Source organism: Lygodium microphyllum, chromosome 13, assembly GCF_053477565.2.
Source record: "Lygodium microphyllum isolate KBCC chromosome 13, Lygodium_microphyllum_v1.1.10, whole genome shotgun sequence".
NCBI classification, from domain to species: Eukaryota; Viridiplantae; Streptophyta; class Polypodiopsida; order Schizaeales; family Lygodiaceae; genus Lygodium; species Lygodium microphyllum.
Genome location: NC_141147.1, coordinates 139,829,237 through 139,849,382, shown reverse-complemented (window position 1 = coordinate 139,849,382; position 20,146 = coordinate 139,829,237). Strand labels below are relative to the sequence as shown.

The following is a 20,146-nucleotide window of genomic DNA, read 5'->3' as shown; positions in this document are numbered from 1 at the left end:
TTGGAGTTGAGACATTTAACGGAGAGGACACACCCATCCCATTGCATGTCATGACTTGCGCATAGACAAAGCAGGTCAGCATATCACTGCATGGACCCAACAACTTAGATGCTGTCACTAGGATGTGAAAATTTAATGCTTTGCTTATGTTTAATTGACATTTGATTAAAGGATTAATCAAATGTGCAATTTAAAGATGCACATGTGTTGCACATGTGAGGTGCAAGCTACTTTTTTACAGTTGAAGGACCAAGGACCCTGTGAAAAAGATGGGTGTCAAAGGCAAAAGTCGTAACAATTTACACTTGTTAGATTCTAGGTGAATTTTGGTGTCAGTTTGTCCCTAGGACCATTAATTGGCCATTAAGTGTCACTGGTGACACTAGGGACTAGGCATTAATTAATGAATTAATGCTTGTCCAAGGGTCAATTAATGCATGGGACCACTTTAGGTTGCAAATGGCCTAGCCAATTAATTTTTGGATGGGCAAGGTCAATTTTCTAGGCATGGATTAAGGGTTGAATTAATTTTCAGAATTAATTAGTTCTGAAAATTAATTAAATGGCTGGAAATTGCTGAAAATGGATTAAGAAAGCTGCCACTTGGCAAAACTTTCCCATGCAAGTGGGAGAAAGGCTAAATAGGGCTGAAGGGAGAGGGAAATCTCGCTTTTTCATTTTGGAGCTGTTGGGAAGAGGTTTGGATTGTTGTTGCCAATTTTTAGGGCCATTTCCCAGCCATTGGAGACCATTTTGGTGATGGAGATTGCATATTCTTGACCTTAGGAAGCTGGCAATTGTTGCTGATGCACTTTCTCCTAAAGATCACAATCTCTGATGCTCCTATTGTTCTTGGTGCATCCGTTTGGGCTGGTACAACAGGGCAGCACCTAATTTTGATCAGTTCTTCGCGACAATTCTCAGAATTTTCTCTCTCTACAGCATTCTCTCATCTCCTTCAGTCTATGCTCAGCCATTCTCAGCAATTCTTAGCCATTCGGAGGAGATCTCAGCCATTTTTGGTGGGCTGATCTGTAATTTTTGCAGTAAACCCTAATTTACAGTAGAAATTAGGGTTTAGCAGCCACCTTGGGATCCATGCCAGAGATTGAAGGCTTAAGGGACTGAAATCAGCAGCTGATAATTGAAGATTATTAAGGGATTTCATGAGTCAACCCATCTCGAATTGATTTGGGGCAGCATTTGGCCAGCCAAGGGTCAAATTGGAGAAGAAGTCCTCGGTGAATCAAGGGGCAAATGACCCAAAAGGCTTGCTGGTCATTTATGACAACAAGAGCAATTGGTTAGCAGGAGGAGATTGAAGAATCTCAAGTTGTACTCCTTCCAATTGAATGAAAGCTAAAGAATTACCGCAAGGGGCGCCGATTTGGGGTCAACAAGGAGTCTACTGTCCAAGAATGTTATGGTAAAGTGTATATTTCATTTTATGTGCATTTATTTATTGTTGTAATTAACTCTTAAATCAGGTTATCACCACCCATTTCAAGAAGGAAGGCTGGTTTCATGGTTCCATTGCCGGGATACATCAAATCTCTTGATTTGGTGGGCCCGAGGCACCTAATTCCAAGCCAAAGCTTTGTGCTATTGTTGATCTTTGTGCTCAGCTGAGAAATTACAGCAAGATATCTTCATACAGTGGGATGCAATCAAGCAGTAATGATGCCTCTCATGATGCACATTCATGGGGAAGAAGGAAATGCAATGCCTGATCTTGGACAAGGCACGAATTATGGACAACATGCTAAAAATATGGTTGAAGGCCAAGATGCTGGACCCTCAATGTAGAAAGATGATGATGATAAGCAAGGGGAAATGGAATTTGATGATGCATTCAAGAATCGAATGAGGGCAGCAGCCAATATCTTTGCTGTATTGGCAAAAGATCCTCAGTTTACTCGGTTTTTGAACACTCCTACAAAGACAACAAGGGCAAGAAGAGAAAATCCTCTTCTAGAACTTCGGGACAGCAAGATGCACCGAAGAACAAGCCAAGGCCTTGTCAAGATGCTCCTAAAGATGCTCATGGTCAAAAGCAGTTGGTGCCAGTTGGGCAAGAAATGCATATGCAAGTTCATGATGTAAATGCTAATCCTATGGTTTTTGAAAATTAATTTAATGGTTGGATAATGCTGAAAATTGGGTTTAGAATGCTACCACTTGGCAAAAATACGCATGCTAATTGAGAAAACGTTTTTGGGCCTGATTTTAGCCATTGAGAGAGTTTCCAGCCTATGAGAGAGAGAGAGAGAGGGAAGGTGTTGCAGATCAGAATTCATACCAGTTTTCAGTCATTTGCTGCAGGAGACAGCAACTACAGGCCCTACGGGATCAGGCGCTAGCAGGAGAAGGACCGTCAGGATCAGGCGACCGCAAATTGAGGCTGGTGGAATCAGTTTTGGGCCTCTTTGGCAGTAGGCAGCAGCTAGAGGGGCAGATTGCACAAGCTGTAGGCAGAATTCGGCCATTCCCTGCGAAAAATCTATGAATTTTCTCTCTCTAGCATTCTCTTACCTATTTCTTAGGAGATCTCAGCTTTTCCCAGCCATTTGGAGCCGATCTCGGCCAAATTTGGTGGGCAGCAGAAGAAATTTTGCTATGAACCCTAAATTTCTGCAAAAATTAGGGTTTAGCAGCCACCCCAAGACCTGTGCCATTAGTAGAAGGCATTGTACACTGAATTTAGCACTTGAAATTTATGGAATTATTAGGGAATTCAAATGCCAGCCCATCCATTGTGAATTTGGGGTAGCATTTGGCCTTTTGGGGTCCAACTAGAGCAAGTCCTTGGTGAAATTTCAAGGGACAATTTGCCCATTTTGTGTGCTGATTGTATCTATAGCAAGGGGCTTTTGGATCGGCCAAGGAGATTGTGAAATCTCAGCTTGTACCCAATCCGTTAGTCAATAAAGTGAAAGAAATATTGAAAGGGTTGCCAATTTTGGGGCCAATAGGGTGTCTACTATCCAAGAACTTGGAAGGTAAATTGTGGATTTTCAATTTATGTTTATTTGTTGATTGTTGTAATTAAGTGCTTGATCAGGAATTACCACCCTATCAAGAAGGAAGGCTGGTTTCAATAGGTTGAATGCATGGTCACTAGAAGGCCTTAGAGTTCAATTTCTACATCTAGAAAGTCATCTAAAAATAGGTAAAAGAGTTGAACATGAGTCTATGTGTCGAGGGCCAGTGGCATGACTATTGGCACTATATAAGTAAAAAACATCATGAAAAGGAGAGACTTCAGCACTCAAAATACAGTCTCTAGCACACATAGATTAGCAAAACAGCAGTAAGTACATCATATGGCAGAAAATGTGTTCAATAAGCAGGAGCAAAGCTCCTTTACATGAGCGTGGATTACCATGTTAGAAGTGCAATGTATGATAAGGTGATAAAATAGACATTTCACAATGACAGTAAGGCTAAACAGAAGAATATGGAAAACAAAATTCAGTAGTTGATGCAATGAAGTCTTAATCAAGTACAAGGGCATTGGGCCAAGCAAGGGCTGAGATGCAAGTAATAGATGACAAAACCTCTATCTATACACTTCAATGACTCCTTTTGTCTCTAGTGATGAGAAGGTTCAAGAACCTTGGTGTCTGCTCATCCCATCACCAATGTGTCAAGCAGAGCTGATATACAAACAACAGCACAATCTGTGTCTACACCCTTCAATGTCTCCCTCTCTCCAAGCTCTCTCCGGTTTTGGAAAAGGTCCTTTGTTAGCCCTATCAGTTTTTCTAGAGTCCATCTTATGTGCAGAAATTCTTAAATACTTTTTATGACCCTTAGTTGCTCCCCTTGTTATATCTTCTTCTTATCGTTGGAGATAATGCTATATATCTTGGAAGAATTGGCGAAACATTCTTATTGATATTTAGTCAGCTCTCAAAAGGGATTCCAATTCATTATTGTCTGTTGAGATGAATCTGTATAAAACCTTAGTCAGTATTGGCTAATTTAGGTTTTGTTTTCAGTCTTCATTTTTCTACATATTTCATTGTGGCTGTTGCAGCTGTTTTAGACAAGATTTTGTCAGTGTTTCTTTCTTAATTCATCACAAACACATAAGCATCTGTTTTCTTGAAACCGACATGTCATGTAATTGTGCAGTTAGAAACATTCAAGAGGACATTGATGCAATCTTTGCAAGAGGAAGATGATGCAAGTTCTGTAAGTTTTCCTCCTTTCTCTCAATCCTTTTTGGTGCTATAGGTTTAAATCTCAGAGTTATGTACATGTGTGAACATTGGAGTTACAGTTATGTTTTTGGGGTCCAAACATTGCACATGTAGGATAGAGTAGTGTTGTAAAGCTAGCAGTATTTCAGTTCTTATCACCTTGCAGTGGGCTGGATAACAACTAAGTTTTTGTTTTTGGGATTGAAACAATGAATGCGCAGGATAGAGCAGTGTTGTAAAGCTAGAAACTTTTCAGTTCTTATCACCTTACAGTGGGCTGGACAACACCTAGGAATGTTTTTCATGGATATTTTGTGTCCACATGTTAACTTGAAACTGCTGCCTGCTTATTCCATGGATATTCACTATTATAGTTCACAGTATTTCAGATTAGAGGCTCAAAGGTTCCTTTGAAATCATCAACTATTCCATATATTTTGAAAGTAAAACCATCATTCTGGCCTATTTAATGGTGTGAGGGAGTAGGCAACTGAGTCTAGCTGGAGTCTTTTTCAGCTATATCAAGAGCTGCCAGGCTTGTATGTGGGTGTGGCGCAGTTTGAAGCCAGCCAACAGCAGGATTGAGGGGAGTATTTATCTGGCAAGCAAGCCAAGGCTGCATAATATTATCTGGTAGGCTCCAATTTGTTCTGACAATTTTTCATCCTTTAATTCTCTGGGAAGAAGGTAGTAACACCACAAATCTGTGAGAAGCAACTGCCACTGGTGCATTGAGTCTTTTGGATGAGGGGCAGAATGTGTGAATGCATCATGGGAGGAGCTTGCAACATACTCTCATACAGGTAGGGTTTAAACAGTGGCTTTAAGCATTGCATGGTGGAGTCCCTAACTTAAAATATCTCACTAGAAGGTACACCTTGACCCACCAAGGTGATTGAAGTTCCAAGAAAGAATCCTCATTGCTCCCTTTAGGGGGTTTTTGGTGGAGGGAGGGGGTGCAAGTATCAGATCAACATAAACTGTGACTTTATATGGAAGAAGTGTAGAAGCCTTTCAGACTTAGATTCTTGGTTCTCAGGCAGGTGGTAGTGGAGAAATACTTGATGATATCACATGAAGGCACCTAATGGAAAAATATCAAGGGTTTTGTGCTTCCTCATCTTTGAGTAAGTGATTACAGTACTGGCCATGTGCGCTGAATTATCCATGGAAGTCTCAATGGGGTCTGTAGGACTGGCTCAAAGGGGGCTACATACTCTGCAACAACTGTGTGCATGTGTGTATCTGATGAACTGCTGTGGAGTCTGCAGGATGGTGTCTTTCCTGAGTTGACTTTAAGAACATACCCTCAAGGTGAAAGTGCCACATATATGAACAGTCTCATGTAGCAACTGATAGAAGCTGGTCCAACATGCTGAAGTATCTTTATGTAAGTGGGAACCTACAACGTGAGGGCTGGGCTGCATGAGTACCTTGTCAATTACAGGGGAAATGCAAGCCTTATCTAAGATTGAGGTCAATCTTTCGGCAATTAACTTGGCAGTCCCCATCCTGTAGAGTTCCCATTGGTTTATTATTACATGGCTCTTGTGGTTGTTGCTGAGATGGTTGAGTGAAGTGCACTCACGTTGACTCTTGGATGGCTGTCAAGGTTGTGGCTTAGATTATTCATTAGATGGAGCCCATGCTATGTGTCTCATTTATAAAGCACTACCTTGGGAGGTCTTATATCAAAATTGACATGTGACATATATGCTATGGATACTAAGAATGCCCTAGACTCTAAGGTTGTTTTTTTAGTAGATGCAAAAACCACTCTCAATGATGGGGTGACACTACTCAAGAAGCCCAGATCACAAAGAAATTGTATTTGGGTATGCAACTCAATATGAACTAGACCTTAGAGTGTGGAGGGATAAGGATGTTGAGTTGAATGGATAAGGATCTAAGGTGGCAAGTCAAATTGGTCTCAATACAATGTATCCAATGTAAATATGTGCATATTTAAATTGGCAAGCTCTATGCAATGGGGGTGTGGTTTTCTTTGCTCTCTCAAAGCTATGGCCTATCTTGTTTATGAGCCTCCTTGAATCTCATTGAAGGTTGAAGGTAAGAAGATGAGTCTTCTTGAAGCAAATCAAAAAGCCATCATCACTCAAGCATTGATGCATAAGGTTAGGGATTGCTTGTGCCATGAGCATAGGGGCAGCTTCTGTCAACAAGCCTGGGGGCAGCTTCCATCAGTGAAACAGAGAAGGAAGAAGAGAAGAATAAAGCCATTGCTTAGAGAGAGCTTTGGAGCTCCATTCTCCATCGTCTGCTAATCGAGCGGGTTTTCGCTTGAATTGACTCAGGTGCAGCACATAGAAGACCCGGATGGTTTGAACAAGGCTGAATTCGTGGCCCGCTATTATCCATTTCTTTCTTATCTTTATTAAGCTAAAGCTTAATAGCCTTAGCCTAAAAAGGCCCCTTTCACTTTTTTCCAAAAGTTGTTCATACACATCTAGCCTTTGAAAAATCCCGTTTTGCAAGGAGTTAGATATTGCCATGGGAAATAACCTAGCAAGACCTTGTCATAGCTTCAACTTTGAACATTTCATTTGGCATTGAAAATTTTGAGGGCGGAGAGAAGTATTACACTTGGAAAACTCAGATGTAGTTTCTACTCATAGATAAAAAATCATGAAAGGTAATCTGAGATAGTACACCATCACAAATAACTGAAGAGTGGGTAGAAAAGGATGAACAATTATTTACTTTAATTGGTTTACATCTTGCTCTAGGCCTTATCCACCATATTAATATCAAAGAAACATCAAAGGAAGCATAGTAGGAGTTAAATAAATTTTTGGTACAAAAGCAAAAAATCAAAAGATGTACTTAAAAATGGATTTCTATAGTTTGCATAATGAATATAAGGATTGATTTACAGAACATGTATCAAAATTAAGAAGCTTAATCAAACAACTTGAAAGTATCCAAGTCAAAGTTCTGAAAAAGACCCAATAGCAATGCTATTTGTAAGCCTACCTAAAGAATATGCATCTTTGAAAGTTTCACTTCTTACACATGAAATACTTAACCTTGAAGTGTGCATATCTTCAATTCTTTTGAAAGAAAAGAAACTTAAAGAGCAGGTTGACTTATCTACAAGCAAGGAGGCAACATTCTGTCATAAAAGAAAAATACTTTGATACTTTTGTAATTTGGAATCATGTTAATTCCATACCTTGTAATTTCCAGCCCTTGTAAATTCAGCCCTTGCCTATGTAAATGTGCCCTTAACTTTGGAGATGAGGAGTTAGGATAAAGAAGGCAAGAGGCTAAGAGTAGAGATTTTTTGGCTCATTTTACAAAATTTTACTGTTCACTTTCTTGAAGTTAGCTTCCTTCTTGGTAGATGAAGCATCGGCCATGGATGTCATGTATTCTTTGGAACTCTCATCATTAATACATGGCAAGATGTATTGGTGCAATAGTTCTTTGTTATTTTATACCTATTTCAGTTTAGTTAGATTTTCTTTCTTGGTTGAACGCTTCATTACATTGGTATCAGAGCATTAGTTTAGATCTTGTCAGAAGTCATTTTCATGCAATAGATTTAGTTACAGTGACTAGGGAGTGAAAACCGCAGTTAAAATTCAGTCACAAGAGTTAGTTCTTCCATAATCGTGGTCTGACATGGAGAACTCTTACAAACCGTGACTAAGATGGAGGTTCTTGGCATGAACCAGTGAACAATGGCAGCTCTAACCATTTTGGCAGGTCGTGACCAAGATTTGGACCAAAATTGGGGTAAGTTTGAAGAGAATGAGGGTTACATGACTTAGTGGAGCTTAAACTGTGATTACTTTTCAAGAACAGGGGTTCTTCACTTTTCCTACAAGCTTCTCTCATAGAAACCATGGAAATCTCTGATCTTACCTTCAAGCCATGAACTCTATCTTGCCATTTGACCTCACAAGCATCTTCCTTGCCACTTGAGCTTTCTATGGAGTACCAATTTTGAGAGTATTGCTCATTTTCTTCAATGTGGTATATGAGTATACAGGCTGCGTGATCTGCACCTGATCATACTCCTGCCTCACGATGTGAAATTTGGAGCTAATAAGCTCTAGTTGGGCCATACCAATCTCCTACTTCCTTTGGCAGTTGGTATCTTCCAAGATTTGATGAGATTTCTTCCATCTTGAGTCTTTCCCTCTCTCACGAAACCCTAACAGGGACAGTTTTGGACAGCAAGCTTATTTTCTCAGATTTCTTATCAAGATCATGGGGCTTTTGGTTACTTTCACTTCTTGAAGCCTCTACACAAAGGATAGTACCAACATTGCATGGATTTTCCACCATTGTGGAAGAATGGAGTGGATTCTTGAAGGATTTATGGAAGGGGCAGCCAATGTCAATTGAAGGAAGGGAATTATTGGATTCTCTTTCAAATTTTGAAGTTTCTTTGAAGCCTACTTTATACAATGAAGAGTAATCAGCATCTTCAACTCAAGTGATATCTCTATTGAAGCCTTCTTCATAAATTTTTTAGTTCCAATGGTTAATGGGAGCACTCTTCATGAAGAGTCTTGATCAAGAAGCTAGATATTAGTATTGGAAAGCTTAAATGGGGATTTCTTGGATTAATTGAAGCTGAAGTCAAGCTTTATTTGCTAAGTCAAGTTCTATTTGGGGAGATTCCTTCATCAACAACAACACTCTTTTTCTACCAGCTTAAGAGGTATTCTAATCAATTTTAATCTCTCTTTAAATCCTTTTGTTGAGCTAAGTCCAAATTGATGAAAGAGAGATTAAAATGATAAAGAATCCCATCCATTCTATCAAATGCATTTCATGAGAAAATCCATAGAGCTATATTAGTGATTGATCATTGCATAATCAATCTCATTCACTGAAATAATCATTTCCAAGTGCCTCAAATTCTCATCTCATTTACCTAACCCTGATATTGAATTGTTTGCTCCTTTTGTTCATTGACATGAGTAAAATTTTACCCAATGGTAAGTGGAATAAGAATTGTTAAGCAGTGAGTCACTACTGAGGTTATCCCTTACCTATCTCCATTTTAATTTCAGCCTATTCCATTCAAGTTTTTGCATATCATCAAAAGGACAATCAAATTTTTTTCATTCCATACATTTCATGCTGATTTTTAGAGCTTAACATTGAAGTGCCATGTATATACCCACGAGGAAAAGTGGATGTCGGGCGAGTTGGTAGGACAAAAGAGAGGTGACTCTCCTCTACTGACAAGGACCCTGAAGGGGAGCACAAACCGACTTGAGAGGGAAATTTGCACACCCCTCAAGTCTCGGATTCCACGCATTTAAAGTTCAGGTACAGGTACCACTCAAGGGAACAAGAATTCAGTTTTCAGCATGGTATTTTGACATTGGATTAGCATTGAGGTTTTGGGACAGGGTATACAAACAAGGTCCCATTAATCTTGCAGTCTACAGTGGGTTATTCAATCATTCCGATTATTGCAGAGGGTATTTTCAGTTTTGACAGATGTATGGAGTTCCCTTACAGGTCTACATGGTTGGTAGATACATGAAAATTGAAGGTACAAGTCGCTATATGATCAAAACAGAGCATTCACAGGTTGCAGGAATTTCCAAACAGCTATAGAAAACTGTTTACAAAATGTTCTGTATTCAACTACTTTCAACACTTGATAGTTCTTAGAAAGAGGACTTCTCAAGCTTCAAGCGGAGCCAAAAAGCTTGTTATTCAAAGCACTAGAACTCAAGATATTCGAGGCTTTCCTCTGCTGTATATACAGGATAGGAAGTTACTCATGGCAAGGAATAATAAAAAGGATCCTATTTTGGAGACCATCAATGAAGAGCTGAGAGAATACCAACATGAACATGAACATGAAACCCCTCAGGAAGCTATATACCATAGGCATTATGAGAATGAAGAGATTGATGTAAGTTCCATTATTCTCCTATCAATCAACCAATGAATGGAGTTGAGATGTCCCATGCTTCCATGAACTCTAACAGCCTACAATAACTCTCAAATGATATTAAAGAGATGAAATCAGGTTTTGATGGTATGAGGATGGGTATTGACAAGTTAGTGGCTATCTTTAGTGAAAAGATATTGCTTACAGCTGGTCCTAATGTTCCAAACCCTCCTTTGGCTGAAGACCAACCCAAACCCTCTAGTCCAAAGGTGGTAGGACAATTTGAGATTGGGAAATCGTCAAAGGCTAAAGATTTTATACAGCACACTTCATTTTAGCCTCAGCCCCATCAATCAAAGGCCTATTCTTAGCCACATAGGCAAGATCCACACGATAGGGTTCAAGCAAGCTCTAGGCATGAAGAGGACATCCATGGTTGCAATCCATTTTATAAACAATTCTATCCTTAACTAAATATTGGTAGGCATGAACAAGGGCATGTGAATTTAGCCCCAAACTCCTATGGACAGTAACAACACAATCCTCATACTCAAGTTCATCCTAATAGGCCAAGCTCTTTATCCAATCATGGCTGACCTCAACAAAACAGTGGGCAGTAACCACCATTTAATACTCCTATGCATGGACAACATCAAGGGTACCATGGACAACCTTTCAATATGGGTAACACTCATTTTTAGCCTCAAGGACATTATTTCCAGCCACAAGGTCATGGTATGTAGTATGGACAGCAAACCCCATTTGCACAAGGAACTTGGAATAATAAATTCCCTAGGCAAGGCTCATTTGGTAACTCTTTTGGACAGCAACACCATATTGGACAGCAGCACCACAATGGGCAGCCACCTCAATATGAGAGAGAGTATAAAGAGAAAATTATCATCTCAAATTTCAAAGGGGAGAATCCTTCACCTACGGAGTTGAAGGAGTGGTTTGACAAATTGGAGATGTACTTTTCCCTTTATCCAAGGCCCGAAAATGCCAAAGTGAAGTTTGCAGCCCCTCATTTAGAAGGCTATGCACATACTTGGTGGAGATATATGACAAAAATTGGGCATGACTTCTTATCTTGGAAAGCACTAAAGAATGCTATGATTGAAGTCTTCGTCTCTCCCATTGAAAAAGAGCACTTGGAAAAGAAATGGTACGCCCTTGAGCAACGTGGTCTTTCGGTTAGAGAGTATTCAAATCAGTTTTTAAACCTCTCAATGTATGTTCATGGAGTCTCCGATAGTGCCAAATTGAACAAGTATATATTTGGTTTGGAGTCTATCTTATCATCCGAAGTTGGAGCCATGAAGCCTACATCTTTGCAAGTTGCCATTCAATTGGTTGAGCGTTATGGGCAGAAATACAAGAGTTTTTAGCCAAAAACAGGGCATTTATTGCAGTCTACATAGTTCCCAAAGACATCAGGCCATTATGGGCATGCTTTTCAGCATGGTGGAAAGCCAATAAATGTTCATAGCAATACCTACAGCAAGATACCAACTTATCCCATAGTTTATGGATCAAAGCAGGGCAGCAATTTCAGATCTAATGCTGAAAATAAGTTTGATGGAAAAAGGACTGATATTAGTGTCAAAATTTTAGCCCCTACCCAAGGCAAGAATGTGTCTAATGACAAGCTCAAAGAAATGTATGCCAAGAGCCTATGCTTCAAGTGTGGGGAGAAATGGTCACCTGACTATAAGTCCAAGTGTAAGGCTAAGAATTTGAAGGTTAGTATGATTTTTGAAGATGATTCTGATGCTGAACCTATTGAGGGAAGTCTAGCACAGTTTGAAGGCTCTACTACTTAAGAAGAGATGCATGAAAATAAAGAGAGTATCCTTGACGAGTTTTATGGTCCAATGGATGGCTTTCCTTTTGATCCGAGTGGTCATTACATGGATGATTCTTGGACTGATTTACATCCTTCGCTATGTTCCATATCAAATGATGCATGGAGTGGTCCAAGAGGGGACAATACCCTATGCCTCAAAGGCCAAATCATGGAAGGACCACTCACATACTCATTGATACGGGCAGCACACATAGTTTTATTAATTCCAAATCACTCAATGGGTTGAAATTGAGTGTACAGGATATGCCTCCTTCCCTAAAAATCCAAGTGTCCGATGGAGACTTTGAAAATAGTAATCAATGCTGCCCAAATGTTCCTATCATTCTATCTCCATTGTACACTACATCAGTGAGTTTGATCGCATTAGAAATGGGTCCCATTGACATTATACTTGGCTGCAATTGGCTGAAATCTTTGGGCAGATTTACTATGGATCTTAACAAGCTTGAAATGAAATTTCAATGGTGTGGACAGAAAGTAATCCTACATGGTGTTGAGAAGAAGAAAATAGAGGTGATCAGCCCCAAGAAGATTAAAAAAGAGATAAATGCAAAGGCATGCATGTTCACTATTTTTCTTTCAAAGATTGATGAGGATCAGTCCTCTCCTTCTACCAATGACATAGATCCATGTCTTTGCAAGTTGTTGAAGGATTATGATAATATTTTTCAGCCACCTACTTCTCTTTCTCCCAAAAGAGAAGTGGATCATCCTATAGACTTGTTGCCCAACACCAAGTCTATTAACAAACCACCATATCGCCTCTTTTCAGCATTATGATAATATTTTTCAGCCACCTACTTCTCTTTCTCCCAAAAGAGAAGTAGATCATCCTATAGACTTGTTGCCCAACACCAAGCCTATTAACAAACCACCATATCGCCTCTCCAAGGTGGAAAGGGAAGAGGTAGAGCGCCAAGTGAAAGAGCTATTAGAAATGGGTCTCATCAAGACAAGCCAATTGCCTTTTGCCTCTCCGGTCCTTCTTGTAAAGAAGAAAGATGGCTCTTTTCACATGTGTATCGACTACCGTGATCTTAACAAGGTCACTATCAAGAATAGGTATCCAATACCTGGAATAGATGACCTCCTAGATGAATTGAAGGATACTAAGGTGTTCTCCAAGGTTGACTTGCGATCGGGGTATCATCAAATACACATGAAGGAAGGGGATGAGTTTAAAACAGCCTTTAGGACGGAAAGAGGCCTCTATCAATTCATGGTTATACCTTTTGGTTTATCCAATGCTCCAGCCACATTCCAATCTCTTATGAATAAGATACTTCAGCCCTTGCTATTTCAAACAGTTTTGGTGTTCTTTGATGACATTTTAATCTATAGCAAGAGCAAAGAGGACCATTTACAGCATGTAAAAGAAGTCTTCGATATATTGAGGAAGCACAAACTATTTGCCAAGGCAACTAAGTGTTCATTTATGACAAATGAAGTTGAATACTTGGGTCATATAGTTGAAGAAGATGGAATCAAAGTGGGTCCTAAGAAGGTGCAATGCGTCAAAGAATGGCCTACCCCAACTAATGCTACTTCTTTAAGAGGTTTTCTTGGATTATCATCTTTTTACCGTAGGTTTATGAAGAATTATGCTCATGTTGCAGCTCTTCTTACCGATCGGCTGAAAAAAGAGGCCTTCTTTTGGGACGAAATTGCCGACAAGAGCTTTAATGAGCTGAAGCAATTGCTTGTTTCAGCATCAATACTAGTTTGCCCTAATTTTTCCAAGACTTTTACCATCTACGCGAATGCTAGTGGTAGAGGTTTAGGGGCTGTTTTGGTTCAAGAGCATGGTATCATTGCATTTGAGAGCAAAAAATTCGATGATAAAGAGAGGGAGATGCATGTATACGAGCAAGAGATGCTTGCTATTCTACATGCAATCAAGAAATGACATCATTATCTCTATGGAACACATTTTAAAGTCAAAAGCGATTATAGGGTGTTGAGGTATTTTCTCTCACAGCCCAACCTTTCTCCCAAGCAAAAGAGATGGCTGGCTACCTTGTAGTCATATGATTTTGAAATAGTGTATATGGCTGGAAAGAATAACATTGTGGCTGATGCATTATCTAGAATGTGGGCATGCAGTTTATCTACAGTGTCTACAATTTATAAGGATTGGATAAACGACATCCAAGAAGAATATGTGCTGGATGAGCATGCTGTCCAGATTTTACCGAAATTACAGTAAGGACATGATGAAGAATTTCCAAATTTCAAAGTGCATAATGGACTATTATGGTTTAAGGGTAAAGTGTACTTGGTTCCTAACAGTAAATTCAAGCTGAAAGTGCTCCATGAGATGCACTCATCACCAATGGCTGGACATTTGGGTCTTTTCAAGACCTTTGATAAGGTCCATAAAAGTTTTTATTGAAAGGGTTTATGGAAGGACGTCAAGGAACATGTATCCAAGTGTTTAGAGTGCCAAAAAAATGACTCCACTCTATTACCAGCCGGACTCCTTCAGCCTTTACCCATTCCTACGGGCAAATGGACTGACATTTCCATGGACTTTATAACGGGATTACCTACTACTAGTCATGGATGGAAAAGTATCTATGTGGTTGTTGATAGATTGACTAAATCAACCCACTTTATTCCAACCAAAATACAATATTCAACAAGGCAAGTAGCTGAGCAATTTATGGAAAGTGTGTTCAAGCTGCATGGTATGCCAATGAGAATAGTATTGGATAGAGATACAAAATTTATGGGCAACTTTTGGAGAAGTCTATATTCTTCTATGGGTACTTTTCTCACTCCTAGTACAGCCTATCACCCCCAAACCGATGGGCAAACGGAAAGAGTCAATCACTGGGTGGAAGTGTACCTTAGGCATTATTGTCATGACACAGGCTTTATGGGATCGTTGGATCCACCTTGCTGAATTTTGTTATAACAACACGCATCACATGAGCATAGGTATGTCCCCATTTGAAGCACTTTATGGGTACAAAGTCCAAATCCCATCAGTTTTGTTTCATGAAGATGTCAACCCCCAAGGAAAGGAAGAGTTAGAAAGGATAGAAACACTCATGAGACAATGCAAGGACAGCATAAGGAAAGCACAAGAAGTAATGAAAGCCTATGCAAATGAGAAGAGAAGACATTTGGACTTCAAAGTTGGAGATTGGGTGTTTCTTAAAGTGCCTAAGACACACTACGCTTCATTGAAGGGTGGGAACAACAAGCTTGCTCACAAATTTTATGGACCATATTTGATAGTGGACAAAGTTGGAGAGCTTGCTTATAAGATTCAACTACCTTCTTCCACTAGAATACATGATGTATTTCATGTTTCATAGCTTAAGAAGTATGTTGGACCTAAAGTACAGGTATTGGAAGAGTTGCCACCAATGGATGAAGCAAGACTTGTCATATATGAACCTGAAAGTATTATTGGAAAGAGAGAAAAAGTGCTCAGAAATCGTACTCTTACTGAGTACCTCATTAAGTGGAGTAGCTTACCTATAGAGGAATCTTCTTGGCAACCATCCACATGTGAATGAATTTCCTTGGTTATTGCAGGATGTTACATGACAGACTGTGCAGGGACAGCTTGCTGTGAGATATTTCTGTTGGCAAGAAAACTGTCCTGACGTTATTAAAAATTGATTTTGATATTATGAGGTGATACTGGGATTTTATACTTCATTTCTATACTTCATATGTGTTATTTGGACCACTCTATCAGAAGTTATGACAGTTTTTGTAAATCAGCCCTATTTGGACAGCAGCCAGTTTACTCACAGTTTGGCATACATAAAGGTCTCTCTTATATGGAAAGTGCTTTCCTATCGTATCGGAGCTACATGGACATGATTACTATCATCCTTGGCTTGGATTTGGTCCATTTATCTTTGGTTTTGAGGACAAAACCATCTTAGGACAGGATGGTTTGTCATAAAAGAAAAATACTTTGATACTTTTGTAATTTGGAATCATGCTAATTCCATACCTTGTAATTTCCAGCCCTTGTAATTTCAGCCCTTGCCTATGTAAATTTGCCCTTAACTTTGGAGATGAGGAGTTAGGATAAAGAAGGCAAGTTGCTAAGAATAGAGATCTTTTGGCTCATTTTACAAAATTTTACTGTTCACTTTCTTGAAGCTAGCTTCCTTTTTGCTAGATGAAGCATCAGCCATGGCTGTCATGTATTCTTTGGAACTCTCATCATTAATACATGGCAAGATGTCTTGGTGCAATAGTTCTTTGTTATTTTATGCCTATTTCAGTTTAGTTAGATTTCCTTTCCTGGTTGAATGCTTCATTACACATTCTTTACAAAGAAGAATCCCAAGAAATGCTACCACTGTGGAAGGAGAGGACACATCAACATAGAATGCAGATTGAAACACTTACCCAAATGTAACCATTGAGAAAAGGTTGGAGAAGGTGAAAGAATGCCGGAGCAAGAGAAGACTTTGATTTTCTTCACAGGAAAATCCTGAAATTGACTACTCTTTGCTTTGATCAGTCCCAAATGTTGTCGTGTGCTACTAGGAGAAGCATTTAATGCTATCGCTAGTCCTTGGTTGCTGTTGCCTATACCTAGGAGCTTCAAATCTGCAATCATTGTCTCTCCTTAGTCTTCTCATGTTGTTTTTTTCCCTACAAGGTCCTCCAATGGTTGAAAACCCACTCTTTCCTCTCTCCCAAAAGTTGAATATACTGAATGGCTCTCCACCAGTCCCAAAAACGTTTTTCTCTCTTGCATGGGTATTTTTGCTAAGTGGCAATCTTCTAATTCCATTTTCCAACAATTTTTAGTCATTAGATCAATTTTATCCCTTTTGACCCTACTCGAAATTGAATGTGCCCCTCCATAATTAGATTGGCTGAGCCATTTGTAACCTCAATTAACCCTTAGACTAGCATTGATTAATTGATTAATGCCTAGCCCCTAGTGTCACCATTGACACTTAATGGCCAATTAACTATTCTAGGGCCAAAATTGACACCAACTAACAACCAAAGCCCATGACATAACTTATCACAACTTTTACCTTTGACATCACAGACTCCTCAAGGTCCTTGGCCATCAACCATGAAATAACTACCATGTGCATCACATGTGCCTTACGACTTTGCATATTTGATTATTAAATTAATCAAATGTCACTAGAAAGATTAAGATATCTGAAAAATTTTATATCCCTGTGATAGACCTCCCTCTTGAAATCCCTACAGTTGTCCTCGATTATACTGCATTGTGCTAAAGCAAAAGCGTTCAGCATTGGAATTTTCATAAGACATCACAGTCACAACATTGGTGATTGGTGTCTAACCATACCATGTGCCCAAAACTTACTGAAAATTCCTATCTAACATAAAATTGAAAAATAGTCAAAAATTGTTGCTAGAAACCCATTGGATGCATCCATAACTCATGTTTCTCAGCTGTTTTGACTTCACAACCATAGTAAAGCATAAACTTAGCATAAATCATGGCTAGGACACCTACATGGAATGATGGGATGTGGACTATCATTTGTAGATTTAGGAAATAGGGCCATTCATTTTAGTAAGGAAGAAAATAAAGGTTGATCATATGGCATGTTTATTCTTACACCACATCTTTAAGTATCATGGTATTCTAGAGTCTATCGTCGGTGATCGAAATCCTCAGATAACTAGTTTTTTTTGGAAGGGGTTGTTTGAGAATATGGGTACCACATTGAAATTCTCATCATCCTTTCATCTGTAGACAGATGGTCAGTTTGAAGAGGAAAATTCGAGTGTAAAATCTTTTGAGGTACTATGTATTAGACCATAAGATACAATGAGAGTAGTATATGCCATTGGTTGAGTTTGCATACAACAACATGGTGCATAGTTCCACTAGCAAAGCTCCATTTGAGGTGATTGAGGGTGGCAAGAAGATACAATCTATTTTGCATACAAAGGATAAGACTTTTTAGGCTGATCGCTATGTGGAAAGCTTGGATGCATCATATGCAAATATAAAGTATGCACTTCAGATGTCTAAGGAAAAGCAAAAGAAGGTAGTTGATTGTCATAAGGATGTGAAAATTTTTCAGATGCTTTAATCTTACTAGTAACATTTGATTAATTTAATACTCAAATGTGCAAGATTGTAAGGCACATGTGATGCACATGGCAGTTATTTCATAGTTGATGGCCAAGGACCGTGAGGAGTCAGTGGATGTCAAAGGAAAAAGTTGTGATAATTTATGCCAGAGTTGGTTGGGCTTTGGTTGTCAGTTGGTGTCAGTTTTGACCCTAGGATAGTTAATCGACCATTAAGTATTAGTGGTGACACTAGGGAATCAATACTAGTCTAAGGGTCAATTAAGATTGGGGACCATATGGCAAAATGAATGAATAATTTGTAGGATTAAAAAGCATTGCATGTACATGTTTTATGCTTATGCGGATGAGTGTGGATGCTCAAAATTATGGAAGAAAGAGAGGCACATAGATTCTACATTTATGCATGTGTATACATGCACATATGCATGTATCCAAGTTGCAAATAGCCTAGCTAATTTGAGAGACACGTTTAATTTTGGGCAGGGTCAGAAGGGCTGAAATTAATTTTCAAAATTAATTAAATTTAACAATTAATTCAATGACTGAAAATTGTTGGAAAAAGGGATTAGAAGGTTGCCACTTGGCAAAAACACCCATGTAAGTGAGAAAAATGGTTTTGGGACTAGTGGAGAGTCATTTAATGCATTCAACTTGTGGAAGAGAGGAAGGAGCACGTGCCAATTTGGTTTTTGGCCATTGGAGGACCTTTTGTGGTAGAAAATAGTATGAGAAGAGTGAGCAGGGGCAAGTGATTGCAGATTTAAAGCGCCCAAGTATAGGGCCACATCAGCCAAGGGTTGGTGATAGTATTAAATAGTCCTCCTGGCAGTAGATGAAACCAACATTCCTTCTCGGAGAGGGTGGTAAAACCTGATCAAGTACTTAATTACAGCAATTAAGAAATGAACATAAATTGCAATGCACACATTACCACAATAATCTTGGATATTGAACACCTTGCTGGCCCTTAAACTAGCACCTTGTTGTTGCCCTAATCTATACAGAATGCATAGTAGGACAGATAGTGCCTCATAGGGAAAATACCTAATCTTAGACAACTCATAGAAACTCAAAGATAATCACATAGAGACATAAGAACACATACTTCAGCACTAATAATCAGAGAATGAGAAGTAGAACATAGAGAACATGCTGAGAATAGAATAGGAACACAATGAATGATAGCGTCAACTGTCAGATCTGCTATATAGTAATGAGAATCTATAATACACAGGTCTTGAACATCAGAGATAACCCTAAAAATGAGAATGACACGTGTTTGCCTCATCAAGCCACATTTTTACAACTGCCTATAAATTGCACTTTATAAGGCATCTAAGGGCTGCCTCACATATAGAACTAACACGACTAAGGTAAGGCATAATACATGAAGTGTGAAACCATGGCTAATAGCCCCTTGTAGTATTTTTTAAATTTGTGTTACTATTGGATGGAGTATAGTTGAGATTTCACAATCTCCTCCACCATTGATCCAAAAGCCCCTTGTTGTCACAACTGATCAACAAACCAGTCAGGAAAATTGCTCCTTGATCTTTATCCAAGAGTTGTACAAACTGGCCAAATGCTACCCAAATCAAATGGGATGGACTGGCATCTAAAATCCCTGACGATTCTTAAATATCAGCTACTAATTTTAGTGTACGATGCCTTTAACTCATGACACGGGTCCCAAGGTGGCTGGTAATCCCTAATTTCTGTAGAGAATTATTGTTATATCAGAAATTTCATTGTCGTCGACAAATCTGACTAAGAACACCTTCAATTGGTTGAGAAATACTAAGATACTCATAGGGTAGGTTGGAGAAGATGAGAGAATGCTGAGATGAGAGAGAAATAAGAGCTTCTTTGCAAGAAAACCCTCCAATCTGTCTATTGCTTTCTTTAGCTACAACAATAAATGTAGTTGCCTATTTTTGGAGCCTAGAAAATGCAATCACTAGTCTCTGTCGCCAATCTCTTGATATTGTCGCCAGCCCCTGGGGAGTACAATTTTGCTGTCACTTGCCTCTTGAGTGTCTCTAGTTGCTATCGCCTAGCTCCAATGGCTGAATTCTGATTAGAGAACCTATTTGCAACATCTTCTCCCTCCCTTCT

The 20,146-nt window shown here is 39.1% G+C and overlaps 1 protein-coding gene across 1 annotated transcript in view; it reads left to right on the top strand.

Annotated features, from left to right (window-relative positions):
* The window catches only part of LOC148027272 (uncharacterized protein At4g15545-like), a 94,457-nt gene that overhangs the window by 19,626 nt on the left and 54,685 nt on the right, over positions 1–20,146 (top strand). The window contains exon 5 of the mRNA XM_087691848.1: positions 4,138–4,197. Within this exon, the coding sequence (XP_087547974.1) occupies positions 4,138–4,197 (60 nt within the window). The remainder of the gene's footprint in view (positions 1–4,137; positions 4,198–20,146) is intronic.